Source organism: Morone saxatilis, unplaced genomic scaffold (genome assembly GCF_004916995.1).
Source record: "Morone saxatilis isolate NCDOM2014 unplaced genomic scaffold, NCSU_SB_2.0 Contig23, whole genome shotgun sequence".
Classification (NCBI taxonomy): Eukaryota; Metazoa; Chordata; class Actinopteri; family Moronidae; genus Morone; species Morone saxatilis.
The window spans coordinates 8206136-8227336 of NW_023339796.1; the positions used below are offsets into that span (position 1 = coordinate 8206136).

The 21201-nt window shown below is 38.8% G+C and overlaps 1 protein-coding gene across 1 annotated transcript in view; it reads right to left on the bottom strand.

Annotated features, from left to right (window-relative positions):
• atp6v1h (ATPase H+ transporting V1 subunit H) overlaps positions 1-20659 on the bottom strand; it is a 22947-nt gene extending 2288 nt beyond the window's left edge. The window contains exons 1-13 of the mRNA XM_035670780.1: positions 20576-20659; positions 19596-19745; positions 18781-18880; positions 18059-18148; positions 17605-17718; positions 15916-16020; positions 14659-14718; positions 13615-13712; positions 12222-12414; positions 9098-9276; positions 8586-8711; positions 7078-7179; positions 4026-4139 (exon numbers count right to left, since the gene is read on the bottom strand). Of these exons, the coding sequence (XP_035526673.1) occupies positions 4026-4139; positions 7078-7179; positions 8586-8711; positions 9098-9276; positions 12222-12414; positions 13615-13712; positions 14659-14718; positions 15916-16020; positions 17605-17718; positions 18059-18148; positions 18781-18880; positions 19596-19699 (1385 nt within the window). The 5' untranslated portion in view covers positions 19700-19745; positions 20576-20659. The remainder of the gene's footprint in view (positions 1-4025; positions 4140-7077; positions 7180-8585; positions 8712-9097; positions 9277-12221; positions 12415-13614; positions 13713-14658; positions 14719-15915; positions 16021-17604; positions 17719-18058; positions 18149-18780; positions 18881-19595; positions 19746-20575) is intronic.
• Between the last annotated feature and the right edge of the window lie 542 nt (positions 20660-21201).

Below are 21201 nucleotides of genomic sequence, written 5' to 3' on the forward strand. Positions count from 1 at the left end.
AGTCAAGTGGAATAGACAATGATCAGGTTGTATTGTATGTGAAGACGGCACCAGCCAGTGAGAGTCAATCATAAGATAAACACATCATAAATAGAAGGAAACACTGTCACGATCCACACACACTTTAACAACCTCATTAACAATTCATCCAATATTTCCTCCTCTCTACGAAGGAAAACTCATCTAAAGGCTTTTTTTACACCGAGCGTGATTGGTTTCGCCCATCAACTCGCACGTTATTTAAAGAGGTATCATTGAATGTAATGAAACACACACAAGAGCAATTTCAATCTGCTGAAATGCTGCATTCAAGGTACATTCTTTTGTGTGTTCGGCTGTGATTATCATTCAAATTTCAAAAAGAGCTTTGGGTTCCGACAGTGAGCATCGACTTTCTTCCCATTTTCATTTGTATTCTGCAGGTGTTTTTATCGATCGTTGTAAGTTGTGTGGTTGTTACGGTGGTGGCTTTAGATGTGTTGCTTCAGATTCTAAACTATAACCAGAATTGGGTATCTCTAATAAACTCATTGTGCGAATATTCAACCTTTTCTTTTACAATTTCATTTTCCTAGGCCCCCCGTCTACCAGGAGTACATTGGATAACAATTTCACCAGAAAATATTTTGCATTGTCATGCCGCTTATTCATGACGCACTCAATGTAAAAAAAAAAAAAAGGCTTTAACAAAGACTGTAATTTCAGATGTGAAAAAGGGAAAAAAAAGCGGTAGGAAAGTGATTGGATTAATATAATTATTATTGCCATATAAATGACTATAATTAAATAACTCTACAACAATTCTTCTGCATTTGTTCCAACTAGTGGAGCATTTTTTGCCCAGTTTAAGAAGCTGTATAATGTAATAATACATATAAAGATAAAATGTGTCTAGCATTTGATCACTGGAAATCAAAAGTACTTGCTGTCCACTTACAATTCCATTAGAAAAGGACTAGAGAGGAATATGATTTCTGGTGCCTGGAAATTCTCAAGAAGGTTCCCACTCTTGCAATTTTTTCACTCCCTCCTTCTGGCTTTTAAAAATGAGCACACAGTGATCTTGGACAGACATTCTGTTTTTTTTTTGGTGGGCCTAATGGCCAGTCAGGGTATGAAATGCAACCTAATGATATACAATGAAATACAGACTTCTGTAGAAAGGGCTGTGCTTTAAGTTCCGGAAATGTGTTAAAGAAAATGACTTTTCAAAGCAAAGTAAAGGCCACAAGGATAAATAACAGTAATTTCTCAGCTCACACATTCATCTGTTCAGTTGTCATGACAGCAGGGGCTCTTTAGTAAGGTGGGACAAGAAGATCTTCTCATGGAAACAACAACGGCAAGTCAACCCACTCAAGGTGACAGTGGGTGTGGTGAGCTGCTTTGAAAATATATTCAATTTGTGGATGAATGAGACATCACTTCTTAAAAAAAATAAAATAAATAATAGCACCATTTCTGTTTTTGTGAAGCCAATGAGTGTGGGCAGCACACATAATTGAACGTGACGAAACAACCTTGAGACATAACTCCCCCCCTCACATAATAGGTCCTGTCGAAGTAAACCAACTAGTGGAAAATGAGCCAGCACAAAAGAGAAAACTGACACGAACAACAACGCTCTCATAGTTTCATCATTGTCTCTTTCTAACCTTATATATTATTTGAACACAAAATCAAAATCAGTCATTTGCTGCTATGTCAGCAGAAGTGATGACATTCTGAAGTAAAGCATGTCATTCTCCAAAGCCGAGTTCATCAAAGAGAGAAGGTGTGGGCGAATTAAAGCTATAAAGGAGTACAGAAAATACAAGAATGGATGAATGTCTTCAGATGTGATTTGTGTGCCGGGCTTTGAAATCAGACGTTGCTGCTTTCTAAAAAGAAAACAAGCAGTGAGTGATGAAATGTCCATTTCCATATAAAATCAAATCAACCTTGTTTTGAATATAAAAGGCGTGTGCTGAATTCTGCATCAGGTTTAATTCCTTGCTTTTCCATGTAAGATATTTGTATGCAGCGCTCAGGTTTCTCTTGTCTTGCCTGCATATTTCATTTTAGTACTTCATCTTTCTTCCATCTATTTTCTCCTTTCAATTTATCACCACCTTTCTATATAACTTTACTCCTGTTTGCTTATTTTCATTTATCACATTCATACAGAAAATAAACAACATGAGATCCAATTTCTGGGATTCAACATAACTCACAAAAGATATCTCTGGGCTTTAAGCAAACTTCTCAAAACTTGTAAATCGTGTAATAAACCCTGCATCTGCCCCCTCTGTCTCTGCAATAGTTATCTTATTTTTCAGTCTGCAAGATGTTATTATAGATAAAGAGAAACATCTATCTTGCATTGGAAGTTACAGCATTCAAGCTGAAGTGGGGAAATGCATCTTGCTTTCTATTGTCAGTCGGATAATGAGAATCTGCTTCTCTTTCTTCTCAGTTACTGAAACAAGAATGAAAACCTTTTGTGCTCAGCGAATAAATAAACTTCTGCCCACACTTCAGTGAACATACAGTTTACACAGAACATTATGGTCACTTAGATGGGAAAACAGCACTACACTATGATATTAAACACAATACCCCAATCCACAGTTGCTCAGAGAGCAGAGTGTGTTTTAGATAGTGGCAGCAAAACAAACACATTTTCACTTGTTGCTTGTTTATTTTTTGTGTTTCCAAGCAATCCAGTAGACAGAAAAACACACGATGGGCAAGTGGAGTGTTTGCACCCAGACAAGATCTAAGGAGTCCGACCTTAACATTAAAACTACATTAATGACCGGTGATTAAAATAGAGCATAGAGAGTTTATAATGGTGCTGGTGAGAGGTCTGAACAGAGGATTTCTGAGGAAGATACTGATAGATATTTAAGAGTTTTAAAAAAATCTGATACTGAACAATATATCAGCCAATTAGACTTATATACATATTATATATGTTTTTTACAAATACGCATAACATTAGTAAGGATTACCTTAAATGTTTTTATTAAAGAAGTATGACTGTTTTGGTATACAGGTATGGTTACAGTTGAAGAATAAACTTCTCAGTGCTCTCTGGTGGACAAACATACACACGCGAGACACAGTTTCTAAATTACCGCACACACATCTTCCAAATTCCTTCATTCATCTCTTGTTACTGTACTTATTGGCTGACATTTACACCAATCCTCCACCAATATGTCGGCCAGAAGCAATTAACATGGAAGTTGATGCCAGTATCCATCTACCTAGTTGACTGACAGACGAAAACTGCAGCCGCACTGACAAAGCTCTGCACAAACTAAACCACCATAAAGCATCAAATCCACACAAGAAAAATAATGGCAATAAATCCTAAAAGAACAAAAACTCAAACTCTTCACACAACCAGTCAAAGCAGAAACCTCAAAACCTCTCTTCTATATTTATTTCTTTGTATTCCCCATAAATAACATAGTGAACAGTTAGCTAGTTGGTAAGTTGTGACCTTTTGGATGTCACTAAATGAAGCTGCAAATACAGACTTTATCATTTGAATACCAATGTAATAAACATTTCAATTATTCTCTTCTTCTATCTTTAAAGGCCCTGCCATGGTCCACCCACACAGGTGATTTACTTATTTTGCTTGATTGGAACTTTTTTAGGACTGAGTGTGTGTACAGACTGTGAGAATAACATCTCTGTGATTCTCCTGCTGGCTTTGGTGCACCTGTTAGAGCAAATTATACTACTACTACTACTATCATTCTTATCAGTTCTTCACATATTTCCCAGCCGATCTCCGCCCAACTTCAACCTAAGCAGACGTCTAATCAGACTAAATAAATAAAGATACCTGTGAGGGTGTGTAGGGCCTTTAATCATTTGTATGCAAATGGAAGAGATTGTTATTGAATGTCACAAAACCTGGTTCAACTTAAACTTTAAGGGATGGTTTTCTTCATGACAATATCTGGGTGATTCGTGGTTAATATGAAACAGAATGCATAACATCAATGAAGCTACAAATGTGTTCATACCAGTTGTGGACCATGAGCTTCTGCACAGCCAACAGGGCGTTGTAACGGACGAGCTGGTCCTCGTGGTGCATATGATTCATCACCAGCTGTTTTCCACCGAGCTGCTCAATCACCCTGAAATGGGAGAAATAAATCAAATAATGGGAGAAAGCCTTTATCCACACAGAAAAGAGGTACTATTTTCATGTTTTAGGTCATTGAATCCAGCCTGACTGAAATTTTCTATGTATCCTATGAAGGGTGACTGCCCTTGTAAAAGGATATAATGCTTTGAAAAGGAAAACAGAGCTGCATAATGCACAGTAAAATGGTGTGACCAGAGAGTACAGGAAATTTAGTAGTTACATATCCACTTTGGGTAAACTGATCCTAGTGGGGTCTGATTACCAACGTAAGGCTAGAAATGGAGTATATCAACCCTGAGACCTGACTACAGGGTAAGAAGATTAATATGGACTAAAGGATGCACGGAAAGTGCTTTCGGGCTCTGTCACTCAACCTTGTCACAGAAGACATACGGTTCCATTTTATCAAAGCTACAAAGACTCTGAGATACGGGCATGCTTGTCTATTTTTTCTTATATGGCATGTTAAGTGAAGCGTAATCTCTACAGACAGCCTTTCAAATCACACACATCTTCCACTGTTTATGTGTTATAAACTTATTAACTTCACTGAGTGGCCGCTTTATCATAGTCACCTTTCTAATACTGCGTTGGACCCCACTTTTGCCCCCAGAACAGCCTAGATTTTCTGTGGAATGGATTCAACGAGGTGCTGAAAACATTCCTTGGGTATTCTGGTCCATGTTGACATGATAGCATCACAGCTGCTGCAGATTTGCTGGCTGCACTTTAATGTTATGTATCCCGCTCCTTCGCATCCCAAAGCTAATCTATCGGATTGAGATCTGGTAACTGTGGAGGCCATCGGAGCGAAGAAGACGTGTTATACTGCTGGAAGTAGGCATTAGAAGATATGTGGACTGTGGCCACAAAGGGATGCACTTTCAGTAACAATACTACATTTAAACAATGCTCAAGCGGGTATTAAGGGCCCTAATCACCTGCAGCCTGAACGTTGACACAAGGTGTTCTATGGATTCATGATGTTTTCTCCAAATTTTGACCAAACAATTTACATGTTGTAGCACAAAAGATGAAGCAATGTCTTTGAATCTTCTATTGTCCAGTCTGTGCCCACTTTAGCCTCAGTTTCCTGCTCTTAGCTGACAGAAGTGGAGCCCAGTCTGCTGCTGTAGCGCTCCACTTCATTATTTGGTTATTTGGGTTATTGTCGTGTTCTGTCAGCTCAACCAGTCTGGCCATTCCTCTCCGACCTCTCTGATTAAAGCTGGGGTAGGCAGCTTTATTTTGGTGAAGTTCGGCAAAAATTGCTTAATAACCTTTCAGCATCTAGTGATCTGAGAGAAAACTAGAATTCTGTACCTCCTCTCGGCTCTTGGTTTGCAATCTTTAGAAAATGTAGCCCTTGACGGTAGACTTTGGCCAAACACAGGTCATTTCAGAGATGCATGCAAGTCCCTTCAGATAAAGCCTAGTATTCCATAGCCAGACATATCTCCACACTTTATTAGCACTGTGCAAGTGCTGGAGAGAGTGAAAAAAAAAGCCTGATTCAATGGCAGAAAGTCCTGAAGAAAGTACTTGTGATACATTTTCAATACCTTCCTGGTCTACGACGGTATTTAGTACAAAACACATGTGTAAACATGTCTTGGCTTCACACTCCTGCTGTAGTTCAATGTGGGTTTGGTGGGAGGGGCTAAGAGAAAGAGGTGAAAGGTTTTGCACTGTGTACCGGCCTATTCTTGCTTCAACAAGGTGTTTTTGCCCTCAGAACTGCTGCTCACTGGATATCTTTTGTTTTTCGCATTCTCTGTAAACTCTAGGGACTGTTGTTCATCAAAACACCAGGAAATCAGCAGTTTCTGCCTCCCCTCTGACACCAACAATCATTCCAAAGTCATGTAGATCACATTTCTTGCCTGTTCTGGTGTCGGAATAACAAAACCATGTCACGTCTGCATGCTGTCACCCTTGGGACACACAGCATGCATGAGCATGCGTCGCTGATCTGCTGCTGCTCGCATGCATGTGGTGTCCACACAGAGTTTCTGCTGCGATGTGACTGCTGCCAAACCTATCTTTCTACCTTTGATAAATACAATACAATAAAAGCCTTCTTAGCAAATGGATGGATTCTGTCTACAGAAACACTACAGAGCTTTTGATCTCAAACAGAAACAGGAGGTTTGAGTTAAATGTCTGGTCATGTCTGTGACATATTCTACAGATGCATACATTGAAGTTTGTTTGTGTATTTGTTGCTGGTATAATGTTGATATGACTATAAACAGTTTGTTTTCATTGGCCTATTTTTGTTGTGAAATGCACGTGGCTCACAGAAAAATAAAGCAACTCGACCTTCGTTGCTGCAGTTCCACTGAAGACGCTGGAGCCGTACACCTCACACAGGCAGTGTGGCTGCTCTAACCTGTTAACATTGGTGCCAAAATAAAAAGCAAGATGTTCCACAATGCAGACATGCTGCAGATATAGGCAGTGTGGCCAGGCCTTTATTCTTTATGTTCCTGCCACAAGTTGCCCAGTTTTTTCCAGTTTCTCTATACACATCCTTCTCTACAGCAGGCAAGGGAAATAACAATAAAAGAATCAGTAAATTAAAACAATGCTGTTTCCTTCCTGTATTCTCCTGGTGGAGCCTACTTGATAACAATTTTTTGTCTAAAAGGTTTCTCAAATGGGTGAAGACATTATGTCCTCCTGCTGCCCTTTCAGCTCATGAGGAGCTGCTGACAGGACAGCTGCTTCAGTGATGGAGGTCGGAGTCGTTCAGTGCCTTCAGTCGCACTATGCACCACCTCCATTTCTCTTTTGATATGGATTTCCATTAAGTGGTTAGAAGTGGCTTTTTGCATTATTGTAATGTCAAAGTCAGAAAGTCTACACGTTGCTCTAAGTTTTGATAAGAACTGTTCTTGTTTCTTTTTTTCCAGAAAATTCCTTACCGTTTGCCACGTGGGTAATGTCGCACATACTCTCCAACGTCATGAGCTGCCACGGCTATGACTTGAGGATCATCAGACACCTCCAACAGCCTCGTCAAGATCCTATTGAGAGAAGAAAGGCAGACAAAAGGAGAGGTCTGCGTCAAAAGCCAGATTCCATCACACCTTATTCAAAATCACTTCTTGTTATTATTATTATTATTATTATTATTTCTCAGACAGATGCTTCTAGAAAAAAGACTTTACAGAGAAAGCTGATTAACCTGAGAAGATTAGCTGAGATTATTTTTCTCAGTGAATCAGTATTGAATTTAGAAATGCACTGATCTCCCTGGATCCTTAGTTAATGTTATACTAAAACTGAGGTAAAACCCAAACTTTGAAATCTAAATCCAAGGACATGAGACATAAGGCATCTTCTGAAAAAGTGACCTCAGGGTTCAAATTGAAACAAAGCATGGGTGAGAATCGGAGAAAGAGACTAATAAAAAAACAGGGAGGAACTCAAGATAAGATTATGCCTGAGCTGATTACAGAGAGGACAGTGATGGGACAATGAGATGTGTAGATCAGGATTTTTACTGAATGTCAACAGGCCTAACAGAGTGTGTGACTGGAATAACAAAGAACACAGACACAAATTGATGTTGGATCTCCTGTGATCTGAGTCCTTAGATCAGCCACACACACACACACAGAGACAACAAAAATGAGAAACAATGTTAAGAGGCTGTGCAATCATCAGACGTGATGCTGGTGAGTGTGTACCTTCAGCAGCTGATAAGCACAACCTGAAGGGTTTTGCATATATGTGACCAATGACATTCAATACTGATTTGAATCTAAATTTAAGAATGAATATATATTTCTTACATATTATATTTTTTCAACTTAATAAAAACCAGTAATAAGTGCCTCATTTCCATGTGCATATCAAATAAAGCTCATAGAAACAAGACTTGTACGAAATGTGAACACAGTGAGAATGCCAACATGCTGATTTGCAGATATGTTTACCATCTTAGCTTAGCACGTTAAAATTTGCTAATTAGCAATAAACACAAAGTACATATGAAGGTGATGGAAATGGCATTAGTCCTGCAGGTATTTGGTTATAAAGGGTTAGGGTTAGGGACTACACAAATTTAAATGTTGACCTGATAGCGCTGATCAGTTCAAAGTCAGTAGATTTCATCATGTTCATGTCATTAAAATTCCTTTTTTAATTTTAATTAATTAATCAAGTTTTAAAACCAATATTACACATTTTCTTTCAGTTTTGTAAGCTGCATTAAAGCTGATAAAGCCTCATTTCCATATGCATCTTAGAGCAGCATAGACATTTTATTAAATCTTTCTGAGTCAAATCTCTCTCAATTCAAAGTCAGAATACATACAATTTATTGAACATGTTTTTAATTAGCAGTCTTCGCATTTTTTGTGCCTTTCTGAAAACAAAGTGTTTCAGCATTGCTCTTTAGCCTAAATGTCAAAATGCTTCATCTTACTTGAGGAGCTCGTAGTTCTTCTCGTTCAGGCGGACAGCGTTCTCACGCCAGAACTTCTCAGACTTGTGCACAGGACTCCATTCCAGGCGGCCGGACTTGAGTTCAGAGCTGTACTCGTCAAAAGAGCTGTTGATATAAAATATACACAGAACATTAAAAAGGCAATAACTAAACAGAATCTAAAGAGGTCTGAGGATCCCCACTCTCATTTGTCCCTGAGCAAAAAGGATTAGCTTTCTTTCAACCCATCTGTTGTGAAGAGCAGTGATTGGAGAGGTTCAGCATATGGTCACAAATAGAGTTCACGCAGACATGTAAATAGACTAATTTCATTCATGTACAGCACTAAAATATACTTCGTTCTTTGAAAGACTTGTTTTGGGTTTTTTTTCTGACAGAATATTACATTCAGTTATTCACAATCAGCTTTCTGCACAGAACTACTTACGACTGGAAATGAATGATTCGTTTTATTGTATGCGACAGCTCCTGAGATGGAGTCAAATGGGTACCTGAGATCCTGCACACTCTCTCCCAGCTTCTCCAGCAGGAACTTAATGTCCTCTGTGATGTCCTCATCATCATACTTCTGCTGCTCGAGGTTCTCGAGTTGCTTCAGCACCTTGCACTGAATCATTGCCAAAGCATACTCCTGTCGAGTCTCCCTCTCTGCTGATTTCTCCAGGAGATTCTGTCACAGAGAACAACAGTGTGAGGAACAGATGTTGAAGATTAATTACCCCACTCGTATGTAAGCAATTCATTTGAGAATTGAGATATAAGAAAACGCCTACACATACCAAATGAATGAATGAACGAGTAAATAAGTACTGCTGCAACAATCAGTTGATTAATTGACTGGTTGATCGACAGAAAATTATTGCTTATGAGGAAAGAATAAAATAGCTGCTCCAGTGAGCCGTTTCTTTTACGTCATTGTGAATTAAATATCTTTATATGTTTTGAACAAACAATTTATTTTGCAATGCCATTTGTTACCTATAATGTTTCTAGGTGTATTAGGTCATTCATACCAGAGGGACCAAATGACAAGAAGAGTGGTTTGTTAACAAGTAGAGTAAAGAGTTTTCAGAGAGCACAATAACCTGTTGGAAATATACAGCAATGAGGATTTCATTAATTTAGTTGACTGGAGCATTGTGCTTTTTACATACAGAGAGACATCAGTTTTAGGGCATTAGCCAAACTGTAATTGTCTAATCCAAAACAGTTACAAAAGTTATTTATCAAAATATAAATACATACTGTGATAGATGCTTTTATCCAAATAACCCACTCCTAATATCAAATAACATAATTAAAGTGTGAAAGGAAAGGTCTGCAGAGCTGTGCTGCAACAAGGTCGCGTATTGTAAAGAAAACAAAAACAAATTGGTGGTGACATTTTGGAGTGACACAAAAGAGTGGCCACTTCAACATTGGGGCTGAGATAGAGGAAACCCACTTCATACTCTGATTGAACCCTTTAAGCCACCACTGAACTGCATATATCTGACAAATGTTTTCTTGCAAGAACCTGTGATGTGAGCAAAACATCTCTCAAAAAAAGCAAAAAGCCCAAGTCACAGCAAATGTTGCTTGGCTTTGAAGGTATATGGCTAAAAGAAATTTCATGTTTTCCTTATTGAATGTGTTTGTCAAAAAAAGAGACAACTTTTACTACCAGAGTTAGGTTAGGGCAAACACATCACAAACACAGAAGCACTGCCTTTGACGATGTGTTCAAGGACTTCCAGATGGTCTGGATAATTTAAGTCACATTGCTAGTCCCATGTGGTGAGTGGAATCATTTGCATAATTAGGACATTTGGGAACATAACATGCAAAACATGTGGGATAGTTTAGGGATTTTAGAAAAAGGGAATTCCTATTGCATGTGACTCCTTCCTCAAAATCTGCATGACACTATAGGGAGCCCTTAGGTCTCAACAAAACAATTCTCCATTTGTTGGTGAGGTATTTTTGTAGCTTTCCATATACTCACACACTAACTATACGGTAAGTTGCACGACTCTGGGGAAAACCCCCTCAACGTCAAGACATTTCAGGGTCTCCCTTCACTGCCCAGAATTGCTTTTAATTAGCTGTGATATAGCAGTCAATCTGAACTACAAAGTTCTCTGACCAATTAAAAATGGAGCCCCTTTCTTTTATGGATGCATTCACAAACGCTTGATGTGACAGCTCTGCTGGCATTAGAGGTGTGATGAATGAGCTTTGGGGGAAATTCAAAGCAGGAACACATGCCGTCCATTGAGGCAAATATAACCCAGTATGATTAATTCTCTAAAATGTGGTCTCAAACTGCACTAAACAAGACACGAGGAAGGTTGTCCTTTAGGAACACAGATGCCTATTTACTGAGGTTACAATGGCAAGGAAATACTGATGGAAACTGTCTGACAGAGAAGTACAAGCAACCTTAAATACCTTCTTTTAAGCTGGGTTTGAAAATCAGCTAACTTTCCTCCAATGGTGTATGAGCTCATGTTTCAATCATGTAATCAATGCCATTTACCACAGCATTGTGCTCTGAGCAAGGTCGGTGTCTGGCTGTCTGGTGTTGCTGGGGTGGACAAAGCCAGAATATCACTGACGCTTTTCAATTAAAAATCCATATTGCCTCTATCCATATTTCCTCTAGACCATAATTCGTTGACTCAATATGTATTCAACATGATGTGTGCTGAGGGAGGCCAGGTACTAGAGGCTGTTGACTAGACAAATACACAGTGTTATAGCAGAGGATTATTACTGTTAGTAAGAAATATCTATATATCATAAGTTAACTAAGAGAGGAGTGTTCATCTGCATAAAACACTTAATTGGGAACCAAGAAAATCATACTAAATCTATTGACTAAAATAAATAGAAATCATTCTATACTTTTCCGACACACAAAACTCCGCCCTCTGAGGACCTGTAAGGTATTAAATTGATTTGCATTGTATTTCCCAGATGTTCCAGACCTTGTTGGTGCCATGTCAGACTCGCTAAGTTCCTCTAGTAAAAGACCACTACAGCAAGGAACGGTAAATAGAGTCTCCACCATTAATTTAAATTTGTCAGGGCATAGTATGGGGAATTCATTACCTGGCATGAACACAAAACAACAGAGCAAGTCCCGAACGCAGTTCTTAGGACTATGAAATATTCAATGGATGTTCTGAGCAATCACTGCAGGGAGCTGAAAGTGCAGCATGATCATAAATCATATTTATGTATCTTTTATGGGTTTGGTTGTTTTATAAGCTGCCTCGTCTGTTGTTTAAGAGTTGTCATTGCAGTCTGCTCTTGTTGTGATAAAGTATACGGGCTAATTAAATGCAAATATACAAAAAATACACGTACAGTCCTATATCAGTATTGTAGCTGGCAGGAAATATAATCTGCAAACTTTCACAAAACAAAAGTATTTTATAGCTCTTTTTCTACGTGGTAAAATGTTGCTACAAATCCTACAGTAAAAATTAAAAACGGAAATACATTTTGCGGCCCCCCTTGGCTAGTTCCTAAGGCTGGGAGGGACTTCAGTTCAGCCAGTGTGGTAAAACCATCTTCAGTGAAAAGTGGAATTTTAGACAGAACTGAACAAGTGAGAAATTCTCCACATACCCTGAAGGCAGCCAGAATGATTCGAGTGACCTTCTCCTTGACAGACTCCTGGAGGATGTCGGACAGCGCTGGCACTACGTTGTAGCGTCTCAACTGCTCACAGAGCTGAGGACTGAAGGCCAGGAGCCAAACACAGAAGATCATCTGGTACTGGAGCTGGAAGCCACACTTGTTGCTCAGCACTGCTGTGATGCTTTAAAAGAAAACATAATATAATATAAATATATAAAAAAACTAAAATGGGGGGGGAAAAAAACCCTGCAAAGTGCTAGGAAAAAGACCTGCATCTATATCTATCATCTGTTTACTAATAGAGTAGCTTTCACACTGTGTGCCTATGCTGTTCATCCATTATCTCTGATGATGGCTGAGATTGAAATGTTCAGAAAAGTTTTATTTTGAAGAGTACTAATGACTACTGCTAGACAGCATGTCGTACATTTACAGAAATAGCAGGTAAGTGCAGAGATGTGGAGCTCAAAGACGTGCAATAATTTTCAGACTCAAATTAAGCAGGAAGGCTAGTTTTACGATGCTGTGTTAAGAAAAAAGTATGGGACCAAGTAAAAATAGATTTGACAATCAAGCTTTCTATTCGTTTTATTTTGCGCTGTTTTTACTAGATGGTGAATTTCATACAGAATGTGAAAAAGAGGAAAATAAAATGTCAGGTCATCTTTACTGGACTCCCAGCAGCCTTTACAAAGTGAGGTTAATTTGGTTCCATCAGGACAGGTTTTCACCTTTCTAAAGATGGCATTAACAGGTACAAGAGGTCTTCTATTCCATCAGTAATTGGCTTTTTAAAGAAAACATAATTTGGCTTGACACTAGCTATGGATCCATAAGGGTGGTCATCTAGATAAAATCCTATATGTATTTATAGAGATGTATAAAGTGCCCATGGAACTCCTGCCGTTCTATTATATCTTTTCTTTTCCTCATCTATTGTGTGTCTCTTTAGCTGCTGTAACAAGCTAATTTCCCCAGTGTGGAATCAATAAAGTACATTTTATCTCATCTCTTAGTTTCTGGCTTCTTCTTCATATCGCTTTCTCTCTCAATGGTTTTCGTGTTGAGGGATGATGATGTACTCTTTTGTATTTATAATTGTTTTTACTCATTGCTGTACTTGACTCTAAATTGATGGCTGTCTGTAAGCAAAGTTACACCTTGTGTACTCCTGATACTAAGATACAAGACCGCCTTGCTGATTAAAGAAAATGAATTGCAGTCATATTAAATAACTGGCCTGTTCGATCGGCTTACATGTTTAATTGCAGTTACAGAATTTTTCAGAACCTAGAAACTATCAAATTCTCTGTGTTTTCTAGTCTGTGAAAAGCTGTATGACCTTATTATTAAGTTACATTTATTAGGAGTCATTACTCACCAGTTGACTCCATCAGCCTCCACCCAGGCAAACCTATACTCATTGACCCTCAGCATCAACTGAAGGCATCCAGCCACACACTGGACATACTGAGAGCTCTGCAAAGGACAGAGGCAAACATTTACTCAAACTGAAGCGTGAGCTTTGGCTGTGCAATCAGGAAAACAAACAAATTGTTAGAAGGTCAAATACAATTAGTGCGATTCTGAAACATGGAGTAGTTGACAAGCAGATACAGCATGTGGAAGAAGGCCAGTCCAAAACTTGCATTACTGTCACTGATCAAACCTGCAGCATTGCACATGCAGTCTATAGTATTACACATCAAAACATGCTAGATCACAGACCCAATAGTACAATACAGAGCAAGAGCAGGGAAAAGTGTCCCATCACACCTGAGCAGAATAATGTAAATTGAGATTAGAAAGTGAAGGAAGCTGAGAGGAGAGAATAGATCACATTAATCTGTTAATTAAAAGGGAGGTTAAAGAAAAGCAAAGAAGTCCAGCAAAAAGAGCAGGCAGCAGTGACGACAGAAGAGTGGAGGTTACCTGGTTGAAAATGCAGAGGAAAAGATGATGTTCAGTTATTAGATAAACAGCGCTCAACAGAATTCTGAGCACACTTCTCAGAATAATTACGCTATGATAAATTATGGGATATAAAATGGTAGGATGCTGCTGTGCAAATGCTATTCCAATTTCCCCTTGTTATCCTAATGTACGGAAAAAGCTGTGTTTGTCATGCGCTTTTAGCATTAAGGTTCACTGCATGCAATTTCCACATGTACAGTTAAAATCAACCAGTGGCAGCAAACACCATGCTGTCTAAATGGAGAATTACTCTAAACTTGCTCAGATGGACTGAGGTCTCCAACAATCTGCAAATATTAATGTAAAACTGGAGTGCAAGAACAGGATGGGAGAGATAAAGAGGGGAAAGAAAAGATGTGAAAGTTTACAGACAGCTGACAGATGCCAGCTTGCACAAACCCTGCCAGGTTCTGCGCCAGGGTGACCGAAGATGCACTTCACTCATACTCACTTCACTGGGGGACATAGTTCCTACTCCTGTGCCTGTTTCTGGACCTGTACCATGTAGGTTCTAATGAGAGATAAACAAAAGAAACAGGTGCACAATTGTTCACAAACGACTAAGTCAAGCTGAGTTTGAGTGATACTGGACTACACAGCCTGTGCTTGACCACAATTAAGTGACAGTGGATGCCCACTGATTCCTTGCTTGGCTGTTGAGGAGAGAAATGATATCAAAACACAATTTCAAGAAGCAGTTATAGTTTAAGAACATATTTTGCAACGACACAGAATGTTTTAAAATTAAGTGAGACAAACAAAATGGTGCTTTTTTCGTAGAGTTGGCTATACTTGCACCTCCGGATATTTTCAAAATACCGGTGTACAATGCAGAAGCACAAACGAAACTGGAAATCAATATTCAGCTGTTTTATCAGCCCACTCTTTAGTGCATACATATTCCAAGGCCAGCACCTACAGAGCAGCTTTCATCACACCATCTCAAGGCCTGACAAGCCTCAATAAGAATAAATACATTATTTCAGACAAGGTTTTCACCATGAGCCCAAACAATAGAATTTAATCAAGGGAAAATGAATAGAGATAGAAAGTAGAAATGACTTTCGGTATTTTAAATGATTAGAACAAATTAAACTCCATATGAGAAAGAGGAAGTCAAAGTCTCTGGAAACTGATGTTCAAATATCTAAGAAATTAATAACTTGTGACGTGACAAATATAAAAGAAAGAGAAAAGTTAATTTATTTCAAAACTCAATTATACATTGAGTGTATTGTATATACACAGACACAAATTTGATTCGCACATTCATGCTGCCTTTCCTACAGTTCAACCATCATAATAAACTTTACGTTTTCCAATGAGCTTAAACTCCAGACTTCTTAATAATGAATGAATCTATTTTGACAGCTAATGAATAAATTCATTATTTTGACCTCCTATCGCTTCTCTTCAACTGCCACTATCTGGAAATATGTTTCCCCTCAATTTATACGACTACTAACTGCACTGTACTGTAGTCTGTTGTTAGTCACATACAACAGCCACAAAAAGTTGTAGTTAAAAAAAAATATATGACAAAATACTAAACATGTCACATAACACTGATGTCTCTGTTTCATACGCAGTTTTTGTATTAAAGCAATGAAAGAAGTCTCTGAAATCACCTCCGTATTCTAGATATTTGCATAAATAGATTTATTAAATATCACAGGATATTTTAGTAACCAAAATGTAATTTACATACCTGTGAGCTGAGTTGGCTTTTGATCCAGTTGAAGTAGTAGTTGAGATCACTTCCCTCCATCAGATCACGGCCCCACGCAGCCAGCTTAGCGATGATTCTTGCTGCCTGATAAAGGAAGGACATTTTAAAAATTCATATTGTTGTGCATGAGCGGTAGACATTTACAACAAGGCCATAATAAACTGCAGTGAGGGAAGATCACAGTTTAGATTTTGTTATTATTATTGTTATTATTATTATTGTGGCAGAAATGGCAATCATGGAGACTTATATGGCATTTCTTTGAAAACAGTAAATGGATATTTTGGGGAATGATAATGAACTTGATTCATTTTATTTCTCTGTTTTATAAGAACAACTAAGGTCAGGATGACCTGAAAAACATAGGTACAACTTTTTCCCATTTCTAATACTGGCTTTATGATAATGTCTTCTATGATGCATTATAGCATCTTGAACTTAAATTCCAGGGAGAGGAAGTAGCAAATAAAAGAGAACAAGGCTGAAGGCTGGGGACATGGAGATAACAAGTCTTACAATAAAATACCTTGTCCTGAATCCCCAGCAAAGTACTGAACAAAACAAGAAACTACAACCCCAACTAAGTACTAAAATTACTAAGGGAAAATCAACGCTCTCAGACAATTTCAGCTTGTAAAACGCTTCCTGTGGCCCTGTGATGAGACAGGAACACATAGTGTTCTTCAATTTCCTCCTTGCCAGGAGAAGATGTGTAGAGATATAGAGGCTCTAATTTAAAAGCAAGAACCACTGTGACAGTTGGATTCAGTTTAAGTGCTGTGTCACCGTCTTGGGGTCACACCATGCCCACCTGCTGGAAGCCATCTGGCTGGTATTTTTAATCAAGCTGTTTGTGCACTATCATAGTATTCAGTTTGAGGTTAGATGGTCATCTTCTATTTGAAAAGGGTGGCAGGGAGGAATCATTACATTAATTGCCTGTTTTGGTGGGAAAAGAGGAAGGTTGCTTTGAGAGGAATTATTGATGCCTTGCTATGATTAGAAGCAGCGTCGCATCTGTGAAAAATTCATGGCAGGGAAAAATGTAATGGAATACCATGTGTGAAAATAATATTATACCACATTCAGTAATCCATGTTGTTTGACAGATTATACTTAATGAGCTCATGTCGGCTGCTGAAAATATCACACTGTGCTTCAGTTTTGAGCATGGAGAAGATGTTTCCCTACCAGGGTCACAGCCCACTGTGCACATACCTCATTTAGTCTACAGACTGGCAATGTTCCTCACGAGGGTCAATAACATTTATCAACAGTTAAAGGTTGCCTGAAATGTAGGATTGCACTGGATCTGACATGCACCAACTAGTCTAGTGTTGCAGGGACAGCTTGAATTGTGATATTTCCTTTATTTGAATTTTTACATACTCTGAAAAACACTTAGTGCTGCACAATTAATTGAAAAATATGGCCAAGTAATAAAGGTAAAATGTGTGATAAAACAGCATTATAACTAAGTACTGTAGTGCTGCAGAGATGCTCTCTCAAGAAATATCATATAATGATGATTTTAATAGTTTTTTCAGTGAAAATGAAAATTGTGACGCAAAAATTACATTTTTCAAATCACAATCATAATATCTTTTAAAACATTAAATTTTTACCATATCATACAACCCTACTTAGTATCAATATCTCTTGACTCACCATGTGGACAGTAAAAAGGTCCTGACGATTCAGCATTGGAAGGAAGTAGGACCAGGCGGTGTTCTTCGTCTTTTTGGCGTAGTCAAAGAAGATGTTTACCCGCTGATGGTTCTCCTGAATCACAGTTGAATTCAGATTTCAGACTTACTATTTATTCACAGCTGGAGAAATGAATAGACTGCATGGCACACGATCCAACTTAATACCAATTTGTATTTAAAATTAAAATTTCCTCTTTGTAATAACAATAATTACTAAACCGACACTCAGTTGTGCCTAATACAAGTAAGAACGTCAATATCTATTTCGTCATTTAATTATTATTATTTTTTTAAATCATGACATTGCCCAAGACTTCGTGTGCACACAAAACTTCAATCAAATCTCTTGGTCATATATATATTTATGTCATGCATGTCCTATTTGTCCACAGTCAGTGGGTCTCTCTGCGTACCTGCAGAGTGTCATCAATCAAAGTCAGGATGTACTGGACTGTCTGCTCCTTGGAGATGTGGGCCATCAGGTTCAGAAAGGTCTTCGCACACTGAGCAAAAACAAGACAGATAAAAACTCAGACACAGTTCTCATGTTCCTATTGACTATTTTATTCTGCCTGGCACCTCTAAAAACAGTCCAAGGACTAACTCAGCAAAATACAAGATGGTGCATCTGAAGTGTATTTACAGGTACAGCAATAGCACAGCAGAACAATGGAAGCAGCTGCACTGGGGTGGGGATGACAGTATTCAGCAAAATATGAACCAGAATAGTCCAGTTTAAAGATGTTTCAAAAGACAACATACTTCAAGTAAAGTTCAATTATACAACTCTTAAACTTTGACAAGAGAGCAACAGATTACTCCTTCCTCTCTCTCTCCGTCTCCTGTTTCAACATTTACATGGTAAATTGTACATTACCACAATGCCCCAAGGTACAGTCTCCCAGGTATTCCACTTAGTATGTGTATTTGTACATGCTGTAATGATATTATTTATCTGAGAGGGCCTTAAGACTTCTTTATGCAATCAGCTGGCTGCTAAGCTTGAAAGGCTGTGAACCAAAGATCAAGTTGAAAACAGCTGTAAAGAAATCTAAAGGAGAACGACTAAAGCATGTGTTCGATGAGAATAATAGCCAAACACAAAAAAGCACTGATAACTTAACGGATTTGATACCTGATGTCCTTCATTGGTCAGAATGACCTGCTTCTCCTCAGAGTTGGCCACCTCAAACTTCTTGATAAATTCACAGTCCTCTGCAGATATCATCTGACTCCTAAAAGAGAATTCATCGAGACGTCGCCATTTAATTGTATACATTTTTAAATTCGTACAACCGTGATGACATGACTGGTTAATAACGAGGCATTCAAAACATTCCCTTTACCACTGGAGCAAGACATACAACATATGCCACTGACCCTGTTACTGGAGGAATGGCCTTTGCCTTATCACTAGCATGCTGCTTCTAACTGCAGCTTGCACAATAATACCAATTAACCTGGAAATACCACATGTTCTAGTTAGGGCAAAACAAACCATGGATGATACACGGAGGAAGGCAGTTGAAGTAAAGACATAGTATATCCATACTAAAAACAAGGAATGAAGTCTTTAAATGATTTTAGGGTTTGAGGAATTATAATTTGACTCATAGGCTCAAAGAGGAAGTATCACTCAAGACAGTGAATCACAATACAGGAACTAGAGCAGAGCTGATTTAAGAATGACAAAACTGCACTTGGTCTGCAGTTATTACACTAAATATTCCGAAAGATGGATGTAACGAGAGCTTCACTGCCTGACACGCTGGCTTTAATAGATAACATTAAGCAGAACTCCCTTTTCAGACACTGTCAACAAAAACAGAACATATGTGAGCTTTGTAAAAGTAGAATTCATGGCAGAGATGTCGTAATGAGTTGCATTAGACTGTACAGGTGTGCAGCGATTGTACGTTAATGCGACGTGCTGTTTCAATGTGTACTTACTGCAGGTAGGACTGCCAGTTGACCAGATTGGCCCGCACCTCGGCTGCCTTTGCAGCGATGATGTTGGTGGGGACTGCAGCGTCCACAGCCCCGCGGATATCCATCCTGTAATATATCTGCAGTACAGTACACGCAAAGATCCAACTCCACCTGGATGGAAACACCAGAGTTAACATCAACACAGTGACTCAGCCAGGTGTTGCAGGTGTTGGCCTTAATGGTATTAATGGTAAATTATTTGTAGGGGCATCAGGGGTTGTATTGTTTGCTATAACTGGTTAAAGTGCTCTACCTACTATTTGCAGCTTGTAGCTTGTTGTGTTTTCTACAATACAACAATACAACCCCTGATGCTCACACTGAGTTCAAAATGGCACAACACTTAACTAGGTTGGTCAGCTGTTACAGAGCTGTTACCAGAAAGAAAGCTATCAGTCATATAGGAACTTTTGAGCTACAAATAATTTACCAATAATTCCATTAATACTACAACGTGTGGCAGAATTATCAACCTTAAATTTCCCCTTAGAAGTTTAAGCAGACAAACAGCACAGCATCTGAAGCTGAACCCGCTAGCATCAGCTCATACCAGATCTAGCCTAACCCCATCCCAATGTCACGACATGTCCTGGTGCGTTTTTAAAGATGAGGCGATGCACTGCATATTCCAGGACACTAAACGGTGTTGAGGCTGTAGCCATATCTAACGCATACATGTAAAACAACAAAATTATAACGTCAAATGTGACACAGCAGCGTTGGCTCAGCGTTGGCTAACAGCACGGAGCAATGTAAGCTGAGGATGCTAACCTAAGCTAGCCGTGCCAGCACAGCTCGCAGCCGTTCAAAATGACACCAGTCAGAACATAACACGGTCGTAATAACATGTTCAATGGCAGAAGTAGACAAAGCACACAAGTGGGGGGTTAGAATCTATCTGATATTGAAGAGCGGAGTACAAACTCGGTTAAATTACTCACCCAGCTAGTGTCTTGCGCGAACAGCTGACTGACTACAACACGGCGTCACGCTCTGTCATGTGACAGTCGGTCACATGAGCCGCAGTCTGGCCCTCAGCACAAGTTAGAAAACACGGATACGATTTTACCACTAACCTCCTGAGAGCCAAGGGAAAAAAAAGTGTTGTGGTATCTGAAGGCTTATAAATTTAAATTACATTTTGTTGTATGTTCAGATTATATTTTGTCAACATATGTAGGGTGAGTAGTTCATGAGGATGATATAATATGCTTCTTTGCTGAAATGTTTAGGGGCCCCCTCTCGATGAGATTTATGTGGCATTTACTGTCCTTAAATCTTTAGGTCAGGGGTCCCCTTGGATCCTCTCCAAGCTCCCGGGGCTTGAAATGATGCTGTACCTTTTTGTAATAAACCTTTTTATAAAATCAAGACGGTGTCAGCAGACTTCTCTTCAACACATCTTCACAATATCGCTACTTAATATACTTAATATACTTTTTTTGGTCTCAGTCTGAAAAAAAAGTTCCCCTTATCCAATCCTAACACTTGAGATATCATTGGAAAGGCCAGGAGGGTTGCTAAAATAAGTCAAGAGATAGGCTATAGCCCAAAAACCAATGTCCAC